General features: G+C 44.6%; 1 protein-coding gene across 1 annotated transcript in view; it reads left to right on the top strand.

Moving 5' to 3' along the window:
- Positions 1-20,352, top strand: part of LOC147140343 (sickle tail protein homolog) — a 237,456-nt gene that overhangs the window by 153,919 nt on the left and 63,185 nt on the right. Inside the window, exons 18-22 of the mRNA XM_086043119.1 lie at positions 1,690-1,764; positions 2,448-2,610; positions 2,690-2,774; positions 11,840-11,998; positions 12,991-13,149. Coding sequence (XP_085899245.1) covers positions 1,690-1,764; positions 2,448-2,610; positions 2,690-2,774; positions 11,840-11,998; positions 12,991-13,149 — 641 coding nt within the window. The remainder of the gene's footprint in view (positions 1-1,689; positions 1,765-2,447; positions 2,611-2,689; positions 2,775-11,839; positions 11,999-12,990; positions 13,150-20,352) is intronic.

Here is a 20,352-nt window from a genome sequence, read left to right as displayed (position 1 = left end):
GGGACAGTGCCTCTGGATTGGCAGACCGGGGTGGTGGTCCCCCTTTTTAAGAAGGGGGACCGGAGAGTGTGCTCCAATTACAGAGGGATCACACTCCTCAGCAAGGTCTATTCAGGGGTGCTGGAGAGGAGGGTCCGTCGGAAGGTCGAATCCCGGATTCAGGGGGAGCAATGTGGTTTTCGTCCTGGCCGTGGAACAGTGGACCAGCTCTACACCCTCAGCAGGGTCCTCGAGGGTGCATGGGAGTTTGCCCAACCGGTCTACATGTGTTTTGTGGACTTGGAGAAGGCGTTCGACCGTGTCCCTCGGGGAGTTCTGTGGGGGGTGCTTCGGGAGTACGGGGTACCGAGCCCCCTGATAAGGGCTGTCCGGTCCCTGTACCACCGATGCCAGAGTTTGGTCCGAATTGCCGGCAGTAAGTCGGATTAGTTTCCTGTGGGGGTTGGACTCCGCCAAGGCTGCCCTTTGTCACCGATTCTGTTCATAACCTTTATGGACAGAATTTCTAGGCGCAGCCGAGGTGTCGAGGGGGTCCGGTTTGGTGGCCTCAGTATTGCATCTCTGCTTTTTGCAGATGATGTGGTACTGTTGGCTTCTTCAAGCCGCGATCTCCAACTCTCGCTGGAGCGGTTCGCAGCCGAGTGTGAAACGGTCGGAATGAAGATCAGCACCTCCAAATCTGAGACCATGGTCCTCAGTCGGAAAAGGGTGGCGTGCCCTCTCCGGGTCGGGGATGAGATTCTGCCCCAAGTGGAGGAGTTCAAGTATCTTGGGGTCTTGTTCACGAGTGAGGGTAAGACGGAACGGGAGATCGACAGGCGGATCGGTGCAGCGTCTGCTGTGATGCGGACCCTGTATCGGTCTGTCGTGGTGAAGAAGGAGCTTAGCCGAAAGGCGAAGCTCTCAATTTACCGGTCGATCTACGTTCCTACTCTCACCTATGGTCATGAGCTGTGGGTCATGACCGAAAGAACAAGATCTCGGATACAAGCGGCCGAAATGGGTTTCCTTCGCAGGGTGTCCGGGCTCTCCCTTAGAGATAGGGTGAGAAGTTCGGCCATCCGGGAGGGACTCAGAGTCGAGCCGCTGCTCCTCCGCATCGAGAGGAGCCAGTTGAGGTGGCTCGGGCATCTGATTAGGATGCCTCCTGGACGCCTCCCTGGTGAGGTGTTCCGGGCATGTCCCACCGGCAGGAGACCCCGAGGACGACCCAGAACACGCTGGAGAGACTATGTCTCCCGGCTTGCCTGGGAACGCCTTGGGATCCTTCCGGAAGAGCTGGAGGATGTTGCTGGGGAGAGGGAAGTCTGGGCTTCCCTGCTGAAGCTGTTGCCTCCGCGACCCGACTTCGGATAAGCGGGAGATAATGGATGGATGGATGGATGGATGGATGGAATAATGCAACCAAAATAAGTCATGTACTGTATGTGCAATATACTGTATGACTAATTGTGTGCACATATACCAAAAGACCAACTCCAATAAGGTAAATTGAGTGTTACTTGGTGCACAAACATGTGTACTGCATGAATAGAGCAATATTGGTTAACGTAACAAAAAGTGTTAAGATTTAAAAGCGATGCCTTTTTGCAGATAACAATTTGTTTAATCCAATGTTTGTATGTTGATGTCCTAATTGTGTTTTACACTTGTATAACAGCTATGACATGTTGTGTTTCTTTACTGCAGCTTTTATGTCTGGGACTCAGGATCAAAAACCAGCATGGCAAAATGAAGTGGATTCCTGCCAGCTGAAGCCCCCAGGTAATAAATCTGTTGTTAATATCATCCATCCATCCATTATCTGTACCGCTTCTCCTCACAAGGGTCGCGGGGCGTGCTGGAGCCTATCCCAGCTGTCTTTGGGCAGTAGGCGGGGGACACCCTGAACTGGTTGCCAGCCAATCGCAGGGCACACAGAGACAAACATCCGCACTCACAATCACACCTAGGGGCAATTTAGAGTATCCAATCAACTTACCATGCATGTTTTTGGAATGTGGGAGGAAACCGGAGTGCCCGGAGAAAACCCACGCAGGCACGGGGAGAACATGCAAACTCCACACAGGGAGGCCGGAGCCGGGATCGAACCCACGACCTCTGAACTGTGAGGCGGACGTGCTAACCAGTCGACCACCGTGCCGCCTTGTTAATATCATTTAATATTTTATTTTTACCTTTGGACCAACAATATCTTGGCTCTGTGATGCATTTTACATGTTGTCTAAAAAAGTACACTAGCTCTAAGAATTCATGTACGCAGACTTTTTTGGGCTTATCTATTTCAATTTTTTTTTTCTTCATTATTTATTTGAAATCCTGGACTTCAAACGTACATTTAATCTTATGGTTACAGCTATTATTAATCTGCAATACAATGGAAAAGACCAATCTATTATAGTGTATCTAATATCACCACCATGAAATATGCTCTTGATTGTGTTTAGCTTGTCTAGCATCAGTGGAGCCGCCACCATTAGTTTCTCTATCAGCCTTTCCAGGTGCCAAACGGAGCACACGTCCACAGATGGAAAAACCGAGACGCTCCAGTGTGGAAAATAAACAGAGTCCAGATAGGAGTGGCCAGTCTCCTCCAGCTCTTTCTAGAAGGTGTTTATCACTGTAAAATACCTGTTTACAGTCTCCAAACTTGTCAGTTCCGTTGTGAAATTGTTAATTATATTCTCAGGTCCCATATAGCCACCATCAGCCTAACCACTGGAAGGACTGGAGACGTGATGGATACTACCAGGAAAGAATCTGGTGGAGAACAGGTGTGTGGATGCAGGGGGTGTTTCTGTGTGTGTGCTATAATTTTTAGGTAACAACCAATCATGGCTCACCTGTTTTCTGAAGCTGAGAACTGATTGGACCTTAACTGAGCCCTGAGCAGTTGTGATGTCATTTTCAATCGACAGAAGTGACAAAATGGCCACCCCCTGAGATGGCAAGATAGGGGTGGATTTTGCTGCTTAACTCATATTCCACAAACGTAATATTAATCAGAATGCCGTGTTTCAACTTGTGGGCCTGCTGGGAACATATTCCTGAAAAAAATATGTTTAGGTTGATTTCCCCTTTAACAAGAGATACTTACATTATCTCTGGGAGTCATGTTAAATACAGCCATACTCCATAAAAAACATGTTGTATTTACTCAACTGCAAAGTGGGAGGGGCCACAGATCATCACGGCCATTGCATGATGGGATTTGTGTATTTCTTGCCTCACTCTGTCTTCATGTTGTGCGCCATGTTATACTTTTGATTTTTCTCAGTAATTCTTTTTTCTCAGTAATAATTAGTAACTATTTCAGTAAAGGTAGTAATTCAGCCAGGAGCGTTCTGTACATTATTGTTTATTTAAAACCGTCATTAAACAATGTACTCGGGGGAGTTAAAGTACTGAGCCCTTCATTACATTGTTAGCAGGTACCGACTAGTGAGTTGGTGACTTTGAGCTTCACTTAGGCTAGGTTCATGCAGCAGATCTTAACGCTCAGTTTGGATTTTTTGAAAAAAAAAAGATTTCTTTTAAGCGTTCATATTACATTATAAATGCAAACTTGGTCTTATCTGCTGTTTGAACACGTGTCGCCAAAGTGAGCCGCATCCGTGAAACGATTAGGTAGGAGGTAGAACTAAATACAGTATTTGGGGGAAATTATGAGGCGAGGCTTTAACATCTAATTTCATGGAGACATCACTAATGATGGCGTCACGTCATAACAGTGCGTAAAAATTTAGTCGATTTAAAACGTTGGCTGAATTACTAATATCACCGTAATTGTCCACTTTATGCTTCATGTTTCAAGTGGGGAAAAAATTTAAGTAAAATATAAAGTCAACAGTGTTACTCAAAACAGCTTTGCAGATTCGATCCCCCTGCTGCCAATACTTCCCACTGCCTGCGCGGAGCTCATTTAGGGCTCCGATGGCCTCAATGTCGGATATATGTGACCTGGCCATTCAGACCGCGGTCGCATTGTAAAAGATCGGATACGCATCCGATTTAGGACCACATATGAAAGCGACCCAGGTCGGATTTGAAAAAAATCTGAATTGAGCCATTCAGACTTTCATAAAAAAATGAGATACAGGTTGCATATGGGCAAAAACATCCGATCTGGGTCGCATTTATTTGGCTGCGGTGTGAACCTAGCTTTACTGAAAAAAAAAAAAACCCCTAAAGTACGATGAAAACCAAAACTCAAGTAGAATTTACTTGCAAATGTATATTTTATACTTTAATTACTTAAGTGTACTGTGGGTTTTCAAAAAGTATTCATCAAAAATGAAAAATGAAAAATACAGCCATATTGGCAGCCATATTGCAGAAAGATGCATTGTTTCAAAGAGATGAGTTGACTCTGAGGCTTTGTATTTACCTGCGGCCTATCGCTATTCTCATCCATGCTAACAAACGAACAGCACTTTTGAACAACGTTCAGTTCGGAAACTCACAAAGTTATTCAAATGTGCCATTCCGTTAGCTAGAGTCAAGCCAGATAAGCGGATAGTAAACAGCTGAGCAGAGTGCGCTCAGCCACCCGGCACGACAAGGACGACGAAACATTGACAAAATGTAAAGTGTTTGTTAGTTTTGTCATAAAACAGCTTACCTTAACTAGAATTCTACATTGCATTTTATGCAAAGGACCTTGTTGATGTTATTGTGCAAGGATAAAGTTAAGCATGATTACTTCCAACGACCGTGCTTCTTGTGTAGCGGGCCGAAATACTTACACTTGGCACCCTTCCGGTTCCGGCGCCGCGCGAGTGGCAGCCCGCTACAGCAGCTCCGGCTCACCGGTGAGCCTTTTCGTGTGTTTTTGTTCCTTACTATTACTCTACCTCATACCTTTTTCACATAGTTGATTGTCGTAAACTTGCGTAGCAATGGACACCCAAACTGCGGTATTCTTGCTGCTGTTGGTGGCTATTTTTTGCGCGATCATGTCCGGCGACTTGGCTCGGAGCCGCGCCCCCATTTTTTACAGCCGGAATCAACTGTTAGCACTCCGTGCTAACCCTGCGCCGGCTCCCGGGGCGAGACCCAATATCCCCCGTGAGCTGAGGAGGAAGAGACGGGGATCTTGTGCAGGGGTTAAATGCTGGGAAAGGACAAGACGATACCATCCCATCCTCCCGTCTGTTTTCATGGGGAATGTTAGATCTCTCCCCAACAAGATGGACGAGCTAGCGGCCCTTACCCGGCATGAGAGGGACTTCCGGGAGGCTAGCCTGATGCTATTCACTGAGTCGTGGCTAACAGCGCTAACGCCAAACGCGGTCGTAGATTTGGACGGCTTCCAAATCATACGCGTGGACAGGACGCTGGAGAGTGGAAAGAGGAAAGGAGGAGGGCTGGCTGTGTTTGTGAACAATAGATGGTGTAATCCTGGGCACATCACGATCAAGGAGCAGCTTTGCAGCAGGGATATTGAGCTGCTAACTGTGGGCATGAGGCCATTCTACATCCCGCGAGAGTTTAGTCACGTGATCGCGGTGACCGTCTACGTCCCCCCCGTTGACAGCGGCGACACAGCCTGTGATGTCTTGACTGCAACCGTGAGCAGGCTACAAACACAGCACCCAAATGCCCTGATACTCATCAATCATGCCCCCCCTTCCTCCTCTCTGCCTTCATTCACACAGTATGTCACCTGCCACACCAGAGACAATAAAACACTGGACCTTTTCTATGCCAACACCAACGAGGCATACACATCACTGCCCCTCCCCCCACTGGGCAAAGCTGATCACAACCTGGTGGCTCTCCAGTCTGTGTACAAACCTCTGGTCCGCAGGCAGCCAGCTGTGACCCGCACGGTTCAGAGATGGTCTGGAGAGGCCGAGGAGGCCTTAAAGGACTGCATCAGCACAACTGTGTGGGAAGTATTCAGCGATGCTCACGGGGAAGACATTAGTAGTCTAACGGACACTGTTACAGACTATATAAATTTCTGCATGGAGAACACCATACCCACCAGGACAGTAAGGTGTTTCTCCAACAACAAACCCTGGATCACACCAGACATAAAAGCTCTCCTGAAGGAGAAGAAGAGGGATTTTGCGTCAGGCAACAAAGAGGAGCGGAAGACTGTGCAGCGCCAGCTGAGGAGGAGGATCAGAGAGGAGAAAAGGTCCTACAGGAAGAGGATGGAGGAGCTGCTGCTGCAGAATAATGCCAGGGGAGTCTGGAGGGGCCTGAAGACCATCTCAGGCCACGGACAACCCAAGACCCGGACTGGGGGGGACCTGCAGTGGGCAAATGAGCTGAACCTCTTTTTCAATAGGTTCGATCAGATGCCTGCCCCCACTCAGTCTCTCCTGCTGCAGCCTCCACCTACTCTTCCTACTGGGTGTGTCACCCCCTCCCCCCTTTTCTCCACAGTCTCCAGCTCCCAGCTACACCAGACAGCCACCACTCCCTCCTGCCCAGCCTTGGCCTTCACAACATCTCAGGTGAAGAACTAGCTGAAGAAGATGAAGGCGAGGAAGGCAGCGGGTCCAGATGGCATCAGCCCCCAGCTCCTCAAATCCTGCGCAGACCAGCTGTGTGGAATTGTCCAGCACATGTTCAACCTGAGCCTGAAGCTGGACAGAGTCCCCCAGCTATGGAAAACATCCTGCCTGGTCCCGGTGCCAAAGACCCCCCACCCGAAGGAGCTCAACAGCTTCAGACCAGTGGCGCTGACGTCTCACCTGATGAAGACCCTGGAGAGACTGGTCCTTGTCCACCTGCGCCCCCTGGTGAGCTCCTCAATGGACCCACTCCAGTTCGCATACCAGCCTGGCATCAGTGTGGATGATGCCATCATCTACCTCCTCCACACTTGACTCTCCCACCTGGAGAAGGCGGGGAGCACTGTGAGGATCATGTTCTTTGATTTCTCCAGTGCTTTCAACACCATCCAGCCCACCCTATTGGGAGACAAGCTGGAGCGGGCGGGGGTGGCCCACCACCTCACCACATAGATCCAGGACTACCTCACAAACCGGCCACAGTATGTGAGGACACAGGACTGTGTGTCTGACGTGCTCCTCTGTAGCACGGGGGCCCCACAGGGAACTGTCTTGGCTCCCTTCCTGTTCACCCTCTACACCTCGGACTTCAACTACAGCACCCCTACCTGTCACTTGCAGAAGTTCTCTGACGACTCTGCGAGTGTCGGCCTCATCACAGGCGGAGATGATTGGGAGTACAGAGAACTTACTCAGGGTTTTGTGGACTGGCGCCAGCAGAACCGCCTCCTGATCAATGCAGGGAAATCCAAAGAAATGGTGGTGAATTTCGGTAGGCGCCATCACTCTTCACCTGCACCAGTGAATATCCGGGGAACAGATGTTGAGAGAGTCTCAACTTACAAGTACCTGGGTGTTCATCTGAACAGTAAACTGGACTGGTGCGACAACACAGACGCCCTCTATAGGAAGAGTCAGAGCAGACTCTTCCTACTCAGGAGACTGAGGTCTTTTGGGGTTCAGGGGACACTCCTCAGGAACTTTCAGGACTCAGTGGTTGCATCGGTCATTTTCCAGGGAGTGGTCACCTGGGCAGGCGGCGTCTCGGCCCGGGTCAAGAAGCGGCTGGACAAACTGGTCTGTCCTGGGCTGCTCCCTGGACTCTGTGGACTCGGTGGGGGACAGGAGGATGTTGGCCAAGCTGTCATCAATGCTGGACAACCCGGACCACCCCCTCCAGGGCACCCTAACAGCATTCCACAGCTCCTTCAGTGAGACTGTTATACCCTCGCTGTGCAAAGGAGAGATTCCGCCGCTCCTTCTTGCATGCTGCTGTCAGACTCTTTAACAAGAACATTGTGTAGTATCTACAAACTGGTTGACATTAGTGCAATTGTGCAGTCCTGCACCTGAGCTCATATCTTGCAATACAGTAGTAGGGAATGTTGGGTAATACCGTGCAATACTCAACATTCCCCACTACTGTTAGTCTAGTTTTATTTTTATCCAATGCTGTCCCTTACACTTCACTACAGCACTGCAGCACTGTCACTTACTTAGAGTATTTTTCCTCTGTACTATGTAGAGGTCAAAATGAGTGTTCCTCATACTTTTTATGTATATGTTTGTTGGTGTGTATATACATGTGTATAAACACATGTTAGTGCGTATATTTACACAGGTTTGACCCTGAATGTTTGCCGTTAATGTTATACATTAATTGCTACATTATGCCGCCGTCCCTGTGTTACCTATACCTTTGCTGCTCTAACACTGAAAATTTCCCCCACTGTGGGATCAATAAAGGCCTTCTTATCTTATCTTATCTTGGGACACAGAACGATGGACACGGGATGATGATTTGATGGACAATGTTTATTTGAAATGTAAGTGGGTTCTTAAAAGAAACTAAAATAAGGGGGCCTGAGCGATAAGATACAAAACAAATAGCAACAATAAAATACTATAAAATAGCAACAATAAAAAAATAAAACAAAGTAAGAACAGGGGGGGGAATAAGTCAGTAAGGTCGTGGTTGGTCGGGCCCAACGGTCGCGTGGGGCTCGGGCACGCAAAAATTTACACAGACGTGATAAAACACTACACTCACTGAAGATATAAACCACACTAATAAGTCGGGCTACGGTCACGACACACTAAAAACTGCGCTCTGGCATGCGGAAACACACAAGACTGGCAAGGTAAAACACGCGCACCCTTGGGTCGGCCCCACTACCAGGGAAAAGTCTAGTTATCCACCCCCGTTGGCTGCAGGCTCCCTTCTACTGTCTCATTTTAAAAGCCCCGTTACTAAAGTTTAAAAATTATACCAACCCACCCCCTTAAAATAATAAAAAAGTATCCTTAGTAGCGCCCTCATCTACTGGCCAGGCAGGCAGTGTACTCGATTGGCGGGACATGCAGGAATAGTCTCGTATTTGCAGTCCGGCCGATGTCGCTCGCTTCGGCGGATCGGGGGTGTCCCTTAAACTTGGCCTCGGTCACAATGCAGGCCTCGCTCCTCCAGCTCCGGTGCGTGAGGGGGGGAACTGTCTGTGGAGGAAGAGCCGAGACTCAGCCATGGGGTTTCCTTCGTACGGCGTTCTGCAAGCGTTGTACAGAATCGCCGGCTGCTGGGATGATCCTGTGACGAGCTTGTGACACTCCCTTCAACGTCACCTCGTTTTGTCAGCTACGGTGTTTCGAGCGGCGTGCATGCCACTGCACTGCTCCTTGCCCCCTCAACCTCCGTTGGCACCGTCTTTATGCCCCCGCTTACTTCCCGTTGGTCAATCAGGCTGGCCCATCGCGCCGTGATGAGGGACACCTGGGGAGGAGCGCGAGAGCACGCACGCACGCACACGCACGATACGCCTACTCCTCTCAACAACCATGCTACCTTCATTTGCTCATTACACTTGTTCGTTTTAAAAGAAGAAAGAGGGAAGACAACGACAACGAGATCACGAAAAACGCGTAAACAAAAGAGAATCAGTTTGCGGCAGTGGAGTCTAAATGGATCGATAAGCGACAATTAATTATGTTATTTTACGTTTATTTCAATGTAGGGAGATGGCTGAGGGAAGTGACGGATCAGGAAGTGAGTTAGGAGGAGAGTTCGGTGGCGGGAGAGACAAAAAATGGTAGGGGGTGAAGGCAGGAAAAGGTAAACGAAAACGCAAGAAATCCGGGAAGGACAGAAGCGATAGTTCAGATGACGCAGATAAAGAGCAAGCAAAAGGGAGTGAAGAAGAATACAAAGTTATTGTTAAACTGGAACAAGAAGAGGCGTAGTTCGGTAAGTGGAACCCAGTTCTCCTTACGAAGGGAATAAACAAGCAAATAGGTTGAAAACGACCCGCGATGGTCAAAGATGTGAAAGTCTATCAGTAGTGCTAATGTTCGAAGAGGAACGAGACCCAGACAGAGTGTATATTTGGTATGTAAGCTTTAGTGTCAGGTTTTACATGCCGCCGCCATTGAGGTGTTAGAAGTGCCAGAAGTATGCAGTGTGCAAAGGGAAGAAAAGGTGTGGGAGATGTGCGGGAGAGCACAAATATGGGCAATGTGGCAAAGAGGACAAAATTAAGTGTTGCAACTGCAGAGGGGAGCATACAGTGGCATACAGGGGATGTGAAGTCAGCAGAAAGGCGGAAGAGATACGAGTTAAAACATCATGTGGCATCACATACACAGAAGCAGTCAGAAGGGTGGGGAGGCAGCCAAGTGAGAATGACAGGATGACAGACGAGCAGGGAAAAAAAACGTGCGGGGGGTGCAGAAAAAATTAAAGAAGACACACTAATAGTAGAGAAGAAACAGTTTATTCTGTTCATGGTGGATGTAATTAATTGCACGGCGCAAACAGACAAAAAAACAGAAAAAAATCAAAATTATTGTAAGAGCAGCAGACAGGCATCTAGGAATTGAGACCATGAGGTGGGAAGAGGTGGAGGATCTCTTGAAAGGATGGTCAACCAGCTCCCAGACACTAGTACAGACATGCGAGTGGGGCAGTCCACTGTGCCACACTCCAGTCTGGTAGGTGGTGGAAATGCACATAGGAGCAGGGTGCCAGCCGCCAATCCAAACTAACAGAAGACGAAGACGACGACAACGAAGAAGGAGGCAACGATAAAAAGCAGCATAATAACCGCAGCAGAAGTAATGACACTTTCGCTTTGCACAACGACGATGACAAGCGTTTAAAAGTGCATTACACCACGTTTTCAGCTCTTCACTCTTTCAGCTTGCAGCTTGGTATTTATTCTTGATTTTGCATTTTTAAAGTTAAATTTGTCGTGTAACAAGTATTTGGACGGGTGGGAACCATGTCAGGGTGTTCACAACGGCGTAATAGAGGCATAAATAAATATATAAATAAAACTTGAAAATAGATATAAAATAAAATTTAAAAATATAATAATATTAACAATAAGTCAACCTCTGTTTCGCGATTTTGCACCTATATCTGGTTGAAACTGTATGACTGTACTTGATAAATATATTTATTTAGATTTATTTTCTCAGTGTATTTGGAAACAATTTAGTTAAGTCCTGCTGAGAGAATCATTAATTTGAGGGCACCAACATGTTGTGGTCGTTAGCTTCAAAGTTTTTTTTGTTTTTTTCATTTTTAAGGCAAGGTCATATTGATGAATGTATTTTTTTAGCCTATCCCAAGAATACTTTCTTCAACTTTCATAACACATTAAGCATTGAAAGCATTTTTAAAAAAAAAGAAAAAAAAAAGCATTATGGGCTCTACTTTTATAGACAGACTCGTGCGCTCAGCCTAAATATTGGCACATCTTCATTTTTGTGCTGAGGCAAGTGTAGTTTAGCATGTTTGGATAATTGGCATTTCCCATGCTGGGTGTTTTGGTCGACCAAGGTCGTTTTTTTTTTTTACACTCCCCCGGTGCACCTGACAATTTAATGACAGAAAATAGACTACACCTTAGACCAGCTAAAAGCAGGTCTACCTGTAAGTTGTGGCGCAGGTGATGTAACGAGATTTTGATGGATTTGATCGATTCTGCGCTCCGTTGATATACAGTATGTGGTTGGTGTCATCGTATTTCGCTTTCATCTGCTGCATGTATTCCAGTGTGTCTATTTCTGTTTCCGAAATGTCAAAGACTGTGTGTGCAACTCTCCTGCTCTAAATTTAAAAGGAATGAGTAGACTCCACTTTGTGCTAGACTTACACTGGGTACAAAAATAGGGCCCGATATAGTGACTGAACATACTGTGTTTATTTATTTTTTTAAGATCTTTAAATCTCACTGTGGATATTATGGATTAATAAGTAATGTATAATTAAAAAAATATATAAAATCATTCTGTTCTCTCTGTTTAATCATTGAAAGGGTGTTAGTGAGAAAGAAGCATCTGTTATTCCTCAACCCAAACCCCTAAGACAACCACCGGAGGTCAAACCCAATCCTTCAGGCACCACTCCAGCTATTGCATCAGAAAATATGGATGATGAGAAAAATGAGAATAATACATCTCTGAAAGAAGTGCAGGTATGTTCATTTTATTGAGTTTGAGTAAAATAGCTTACCATTCCCTTCAACATCAATTTTTGTCTTGTATTCTTATTGTAGTTTATCAAAAGTCCCAAATTACAACTAAAAGTGCTTACAAGCTCACAATCAGCGTTTGTTTGAACAAGTATGGCACTATAAATAGTTAAAATGGCTTGTATTATGACATCATCGCCCCGACCGCTGTCCTGCCTGCGCTGTCCTTTTCCGTTCTATCCTGCCCTATCCTATTGGTGAGTTGCTACAACCCTTCCAATATTTCATTTACAGTTAGGAACATCAATCCTGTGTAATGTCATATTAGTCATGCTGAGATTTTGTATCTATTTCCCATGTCTGTTCTGTTCTCTCTTTCTGCCCGCTCAAATCCGTTGGGCTGCATTCACAGTAAACATCACAATGTAAATGGCAACAGCGGGAGTATTCTAAATTCCCCTGCTGAATAGAAAAACTGTTCCAGCATAAAAATGCACAGATAAATAAATAAATAAACAAATAAATAAATATTGGTTCCTGTGTGGACATGGTTGAAGTTGGCTATTCATTCACCCAAGCAACCTAAAAATATCAGCTACTTTCAAACTACCTGTCTACCTGTAAATTGTGGCGCAGGTGTTGTAACGAGATTTTGATGGATTTGAGCGATTCCGCGCTCCGTTGATATACAGTATGTGGTTGGTGTCATCGTATTTCGCTTTCATCTGCTGCATGTATTCCAGTGTGTCTATTTCTGTTTCCGAAATGTCAAAGACTGTGTATGCAACTCTCCTGCGCTGAATTTAAAATGAATGAGTAGACTCCACTTTGTGCTAGACTTATACTGGGTACAAAAATAGGGCTCGATATAGTTACTGTGTTTATTTTTTTTTTAAGGTCTTTAAATCTCACTGTGGATATTATGGATTAATAAGTAATGTATAATTAAAAAAATATATAAAATCATTCTGTTTTCTCTGTTTAATCATTGGAAGGGTGTTAGTGAGAAAGAAGCATCTGTTATTCCTCAACCCAAACCCCCAAGACAACCACCGGAGGTCAAACCCAAACCTTCCGGCACCACTCCAGCTATTGCATCAGAAAATATGGATGATGAGAAAGATGAGAATAATACATCTCTGAAAGAAGTGCAGGTATGTTCATTTTATTGAGTTTGTCAATTGAACCTCACATGTTCATTTTGATAGCTGAAACAAACAAACAGTTTCAAACCATTAATATACCGTGATGCCTCCCATCAACGGGGCTTAGCCCCAGGGGCTAATCATCAAATATAGGCCCCCCTCCCCGACTCTCAAGCACCTATCCCAAATTAGGGGCAAACATTTGTGACATTGGCGAAGGTAGAAAAATGCATGTTCGCATCAGGGTTCATTCAAGGTCGTAAATGTTCTCCAAACTGTTGCCAGACATTCATTAGACGTTCGCCTGTACTCTTCTTGTTGCAATGGATTTTTGAACATGTTCAAAATTTCTTTGAGAATTTCTGCAAAACTGTTGGCGAATGTCTGGAAAATGTTTTGCAAACATTTGCGACATTGTATGAACCCTAGCGAACTCTGACGTAGACGCAACATTTGCTGCTCAGTGGCACAAAGAGCTTTTCTGAGATACTCAACTCATTTTTTAACATTGACAAAAAGATAAGCGCGCATATGTATGTATTTTATAAATTTTAACAAATAGAATAGCCATCAAATCAAAAGGTTCACACACTATAGTTCTTATAAACCAATAGTACTCTTTTAATCAATTCAAGTGTCGAATTACTGATTGAATGTATTTTGTAGGTCGTATTATGTGGACGTGAGTGTGCAATAGCAATATAAGGTATTACACAACTTGAACTTAGCGGTGCCTGGGAACTCCAAAAAGCTGACGTTTTTTGGAGGTTAATGTCAAAAAGTTTTTGCGGATCCCAGTGCTGTATTTTCCGTGGAAAATGGCTCGAAATGGCTCTTTGACTGTGGTTGCCGACCCCTGGCCTAGGCCTGTCGGGCCGGCCGCTGCCAGAGCCGCTCTACAGTCCAGCCCTGGCTCCAAGGTAGCTTGGTCTATCTTGCTAGTGTGCTTATCTTGGTTAAACGGTTTTAAACAATTCAATCCACTCACGATATTCCCAGCCGGTAGGTGGATATGAAAATAATTTGTTTAATAATGTTGATGAATCATGAAACATCTGCAGTTACCATCTCTCCCACGGCATGCATGGATGCTTTTTTTTTTTTTTTTTGGTGCGGCAGGGGGGGGGTGGTAGGGGTGGACAGAATGCAATGACAGAAGCGCTTGAAAAGGATGAGGACAGACGGGGTTGAAGGACAAATATTTTTATGAATGAGCACGGAGGGATGACGACTGAAGGGTGATCCGGTCGCGGACAGAGGATGAAAGATGGAGAACGCACAGGCAAAATAGGGTAAAGTACCCATCTATGGAATTAAGCAAAAAATCCAGGGTGCGGCCATTTTGTCACTTATCTCAACTAAAAATGACATCGCAGTTGCTCGGGGTTCAGATAACTACCAATTAAGGCTCAGCTTGCAAATGTCAAATGACCAAACTCAGAAAACAGAAATATATTAGGGTACAACAATGTACAAAATTCACGGTTAGTGTCAAGGTTCAATATTTTTTTGATAATTATCCTCATGATAAAAGACTTGCAGACAATTTGACAAAATTTCCTCTTTGTACTGATTGTGATCCAGTACAAATTGTGCATACATGCCTATTTTTAGACAGTAGAGGAAACACACAGATTCAGAAATGCAAACAAGGTAAAAAAAAAAAAAAGGTGAAAAAGATGAGAAAAGCCCATAACTGCCATGAGCTGCCAACCTATAAAAATCCACTTCCAGAACAATTTGTCCGTATTTCCATATTCTTAACATTGTCAAGAACATGACTGGATTACTGAAGTTTCATTTTTGGACCATCCCACTTTAGTTCATAATGTTTTAATGAAGATATATAATTTTACCCTTATCAGTTTATCCATCCATCCATCCATCCATCCATCCATTAGCTGCCGCTTATTCAAGGTCAGGTTGCGGATGCAGTAACTTCAGCAGGGAAGCCCAGACTTCCCTCTCCCCAGCCACATCTTCCAGCTCTTCCGGCAGGATCCCAAGGCGTTCCCAGGCAAGCCAGGAGACATAGTCTCCCCAGCGTGTCCTGGGTCGACCTCAGGGCCTCTTGCCGGTGGGACATGCCCAGAATACCTCACCAGGGAGGCATCCAAATCCAACCTCAGCTGGCTCCTCTCAACGTGGAGGAGCAGCGGCTCGACTCTGAGTCCCTCCCGGATGGCCGAACTTCTCACCATATCTCTAAGGGATAAGCCCGGACACCCTGCAGAGGAAACCCATTTCAGCCCCTTGTATCCGAGATCTTGTTCTTTCAGTCATGACCATTAGCTCATGACCGTGGAGACGTTTGAGGGAGGACTGGCTGACTCCGAAATAAAGTGCATTGCAGTAATCTAGCCGAGATGTAACAAAGGCATGGATGACTGTTTGGTGCTGATGGGAAAGGAGGGGCTTTACCTTTGCCAGCTGCCTAAGGTGAAAGAAGCTCGACTTTACAACAGCGCTGATTTGCTGGTCCAATTTAAGATCACTGTCCATTTTAAAACCCAAGTTTGAGACTGTTGGCTTTAGATATGAAGCCAGGGGGCCCAGGACAACAGGGTGGGATGGAGACGCTGGGACCGAACACCATAACTTATGTTTTCTTTTCGTTGAAATTTAGGAAATTTAGTGACTTCCAATCTTTGATGTCCTCTAGGCAGGACAAAAGTGGTCTAAAGGAGGAAGCCTCTTTTTTGCTTAGCATGATATAGATTTGACAGTCGTCCGCATAGCAGTGGAAGGAAATGCTGTGTTTTCTAAGGATGGAACCCAGGGGCAGCAAATACAGTGACAACAGCAATGTCCCCAAAATAGAACACTGTGGAAAACTATACGATAGAGGGGCAGAGCGGGACTCTGAGGAACCTAGGCTAATAGAAAAAGTCCTGCCACCCAAATAGGATCTAAACCACTCAGAGCGCATCCACTAATGCCCACTTGGTGTTGCAAGCGAGTCAAAAGAATACTGTGGTCTACCGTATCAAAAGCTGCAGTCAAATCCAACAAAACGAGACATACATGGTCTCCAGTGTCATTTGCCAGGAGGATGTCATTGAAAACACGTAGCAGGGCTGACTCTGTGCTATGCATCTTCTTGAAGCCTGACTGACATTGTGTTTATCCAAGTATGATCTTAGCTGTGAGCGCACCACTTTTTCCAGAATTTTAGACATAAGCGGCAGCTTGGAAATGGGTCCAAAATTTGATAGCACAGCTTGATCAAGGCCAGTTTTTTTCAGCAGGCGTTGCAGTACAGCATGCTTGAACAGAAGACAGGCTGCTGTTGATAATGGCCAAAACCGATATATCAATTGTCGGGGTAATCCCCTTAAAGAAGTGTGGAGGAATGGAGTCATAAGGGGAGCCCGATGGTTTCATATGGCAAACCACTTCCTCCAAAAATGTCAAAGAAACTGGCTCAAACAAATCGAACACTGCTGAACAAGGAACTTGGACAGAGGGGTCAAATGTGGCGTTTGAAATAAGAGCCCTAGCTGTAGCAACCTTGTCAATGAAAAATTGCAAGAATTTGTCATACATTTCAGGGGACGGGTCCATGCAAGTCGGTTGACGGGGCTTGAGTACAGATTGTTTTAAATATGGCACGAGGATTTTGGCGAATTGCCTGAATCAGACATGACAAATGTCTCGGACGCCTTCACCTTTCTCTGGTAACGACGCAGTGTCTTAGACGGTCATAATATTGGTGCGTATTCGGGCACCTGTTTGTCACAAACATGTTGACTGTTATTCACATTCGAGTACTGTGTTTGTCACAAACATGTTGACTGTTATTCGCTTGGAAAATGATGTACTTGTTGTCACTTAGATAATGAGAGGTTTCCTAAAGTTAAAGTCTATAATTAAGTGAGCCAAAAGAGACCTGTTTACAAAGAATGATCAAACCAACACGGGCTTTTGGGAGGATGATGGAAAAACACTGGCCACTTACCTCATCAAAACCCACTGAGAAAAACAACTTTGACGCATGTGTAGTTAGCTGAAAGGACAACGCCTAAACTATGTTTTTCTTCGAAAAAAAGCTTTAGCACATGTTAATGTAAGAGCCTACAAAAAACAGAGGCTATAAAAGAGGAAGCCACAAAGGTTTTTTCTTCCTCCTGCCGCGGTTACAAGGATATGCTTCGACGAGGAGACAATTTTGCATTTTTCTTGGGACGTTTTTCAACCCCCAAGCAAGAAGGATTTTTTCCTCCTCCTTTTTGGACATAACCAATTTCCTGCTTCAATAAGGTAACTAATAAGAATTCACTTCTTATTACTTTTTAAATTAAGACTAGTTTTAATCACTTTTATCCTACTTTCTTATTATTACTGTTATTTCTTATTTCACAATTTTAACAGATGTTACACCTGGTTTTAACATCAATCTTTAATTTCACTTATCATTTTACATTATTAACAGAATTTGTATGATTACAATTATGATGAAATTGAATTTATAACATGTAATAAAATTCATAATCACCTAATTCTTTCATTTATTGACTACATTACACCTTTTAGGAATTAAAAGCCTAATAATGAATTAACATTTGATTATTCAAATTTATTACGCTAAATTCTATAATCTCAGTTTAACCCTATTATTGTCCTTCTACTGATTTAATTTACTTACACCACTCAACTTCTACTAAATGAACAGCTAAGACCTTAATGATAAAAGGTCTTGTTTCCATCCTATGAAATTAATTAAACAGTTTACAGTCTAGAAATAAAACAAATCTGTACGGTTATAACAAAGACTGTTAAATTTCCTGGGTCAATAACAAATGCAAACAATTCAAAATGAGAAGGAAGCTGTTGTAAAAGAATAGTGGTTAGTTTAATAATTCTTAGATCTGTTACTTGCTAAGATTAATTAAATAACTGAAAATCGGATTGGCTATACAAATCTAAAGGCAGTTAGTAACCTAGGCGAATTCCTCTCGACACCAGCTAGGAAACTCTTCCGTCCCCTCGCACTGTCCTGTTAGAGGAAGCAAGGTTCAAAGGAAAGTGTAACCCCTTAAACGGCGTAGCTGGTCAGAATTTTCCCAATAATCCTGCAGGGAAGCAGAATCTGACACCATTCAGTGTCTGTTGTACCAGAAGAAGTGGGTGGCTCTATACAAGGTAATGTGGCTGCTGAACGGAAAGAAGGGAAGATGGGTAAAAAAGGTTCAATAACAAACTTAAAGAGAGGCAATTCTCCAAATGTAGCCTCACAATATATTCATATCTGTGACAGTGTGCCCTTCCAAAGAGAGAAAATGGAGGGAATTGCAAGCCCAGATAAAGATGACACTTCCGGCTTGGCTCTAGGATGTAATGAGGAATTCCTATATTCACCTACCATGATAGAAAATAAGATGTTGACAACCATCAGATCTTTGCAGAAAGACAATATCCAATGAAATGGCACTGCAATACCTGGTCGAATGGATAGAAATAATGCCAAACAGGTACCAACTGAGGAGTCACATTTTACATTACAAACATTACAAAAAGAAAACACTTCAGAGTATTCTAAACAATAATTACTAAAGAGCAAGCAGGATACAGGAACACATTCAGATTTGTGCCAAATAAAAGAGGCCCTGTTGCAGCTATCTCGGGACAAAGAACAATGGCTAGAAGAAGAAGGTAGTTTGAGTCCTGATATTTTCGATGATGGGGAACTTACCCCTCCACCACCTCCATCTGGTAAGATTGCCCAGCAAGTCTCAAAGATCAAAGTCAAGGCACATTGTAAAAATCAAGATCTGGACAAAATTAAATGCTCTGAAATAAAAATGGCAGCTGGGGAGACAACAGAGAAACCAGTGTGCCAGGCTTATAAAAATCAAAGTTTTGAGGACAATGATTCCTGCGACAAGAAACCCATCATTATCTTGAATGAGCCTGTGGATTTAGAGTCAGACTTTAAGCATTTGTCAACTATCTTCGAGTGTGAGGAATATCTTGACTTGATTGTTTTCCACAGGCTATTGTGGAAGAGGAAGAGGCAACACAGGAACAAATAGATTATGTTAAAACCATCTCTGAAGAAAATAAAAGCTTACACCTCAACAACTTTTCAGACAGAAGTCAACATTCTCAGCATAATCTACCTCATACAAACAGCTCACTTGATAAAAACCAAGACAAGACTAAACCAGAACTACTCAAAAAGGCAGATACTAACCGCAAATTCAAATTTCAAAGTTGCCAAAAAACAAATTGTCATCAATTAGCCAGGCTATACAGTCAGGGACAACAAAAACAGAAAGACGACTCTTGAGGTGAAGGTCCACTGATAGTGTAGTGGTACACACGCCTGAGTTGTGTGCGGGCAGCGTGGGATCGATTCCCGCTCAGTGACAGTGTCTATGTGTGCCCTGCGACTGGCTGGCGACCAGTTCGGGGTGTAGTCTGCCTTCGCCCATTGACGGCTGGGATAGGCTCCAGCAATTCCCCGCGACCCTGTATAGTATAAGCGGTTTGGAAGATGACATGACATGACATGACTCTTGAGGTGGTGATATTTGACCACGACCCAGTAAAAGCACCCAAGAAGCAGAATAGGGACTCAAGCACGTTTAGGAGCCACAGTACTAAACAACACCAAAATAAGGGCAACAAAGGCAATCTCATTGAAATAAGTCCATCTTCTCCTGTTGGTGTGAAACAAAAATCCAACGCCAAGTCACATAGCCTGGTAGAGGATGTAGAAGGCCTGTGCAAGAGAGCATACAACCCAATTGGCAGTTTCGATGAGTCAAATCAAACTGTTGGAAATCAGTATGGACAATATAAAAAGTCCTACTCCTTTCTCTTCCATTGAATCTTCCCCTTCTCCCGAGTCCTCCATCTCTCAGGCGCGATCGCGCAACAGAGCCCATCAAAGAGGCCAGCTTCTCAGATCCTCAAGAACTCAAATTCATCCCAGAGCAAAAGAGTGAAAGCACAGCCACCACCTAACTCTGTGAAATCCTCCACCAAGAAACAGGTCTGACATCTACTGTACATAGCTGGTTTCCTTCATTGGTGATGGGCTTTATACTCTGACTGCGCAGTCATGTTACTTTGTAGTTTCTAGTGGGTTTTTCTTTATTGTAGAACATTTTGTTGACTGCATTCGTTATTTTTCATCTGATCAATAAGTAGGACAGGTTTACTGCCAGAGAATTACATTGCATGAAAGGCTGTTAGTGTTAATTGTCA

Source organism: Filicampus tigris, chromosome 10 (assembly GCF_054856515.1).
Source record: "Filicampus tigris isolate MCC_2025a chromosome 10, RoL_Ftig_1.0, whole genome shotgun sequence".
NCBI classification, from domain to species: Eukaryota; Metazoa; Chordata; class Actinopteri; order Syngnathiformes; family Syngnathidae; genus Filicampus; species Filicampus tigris.
This window is presented reverse-complemented; position numbering and strand designations above follow the sequence as displayed.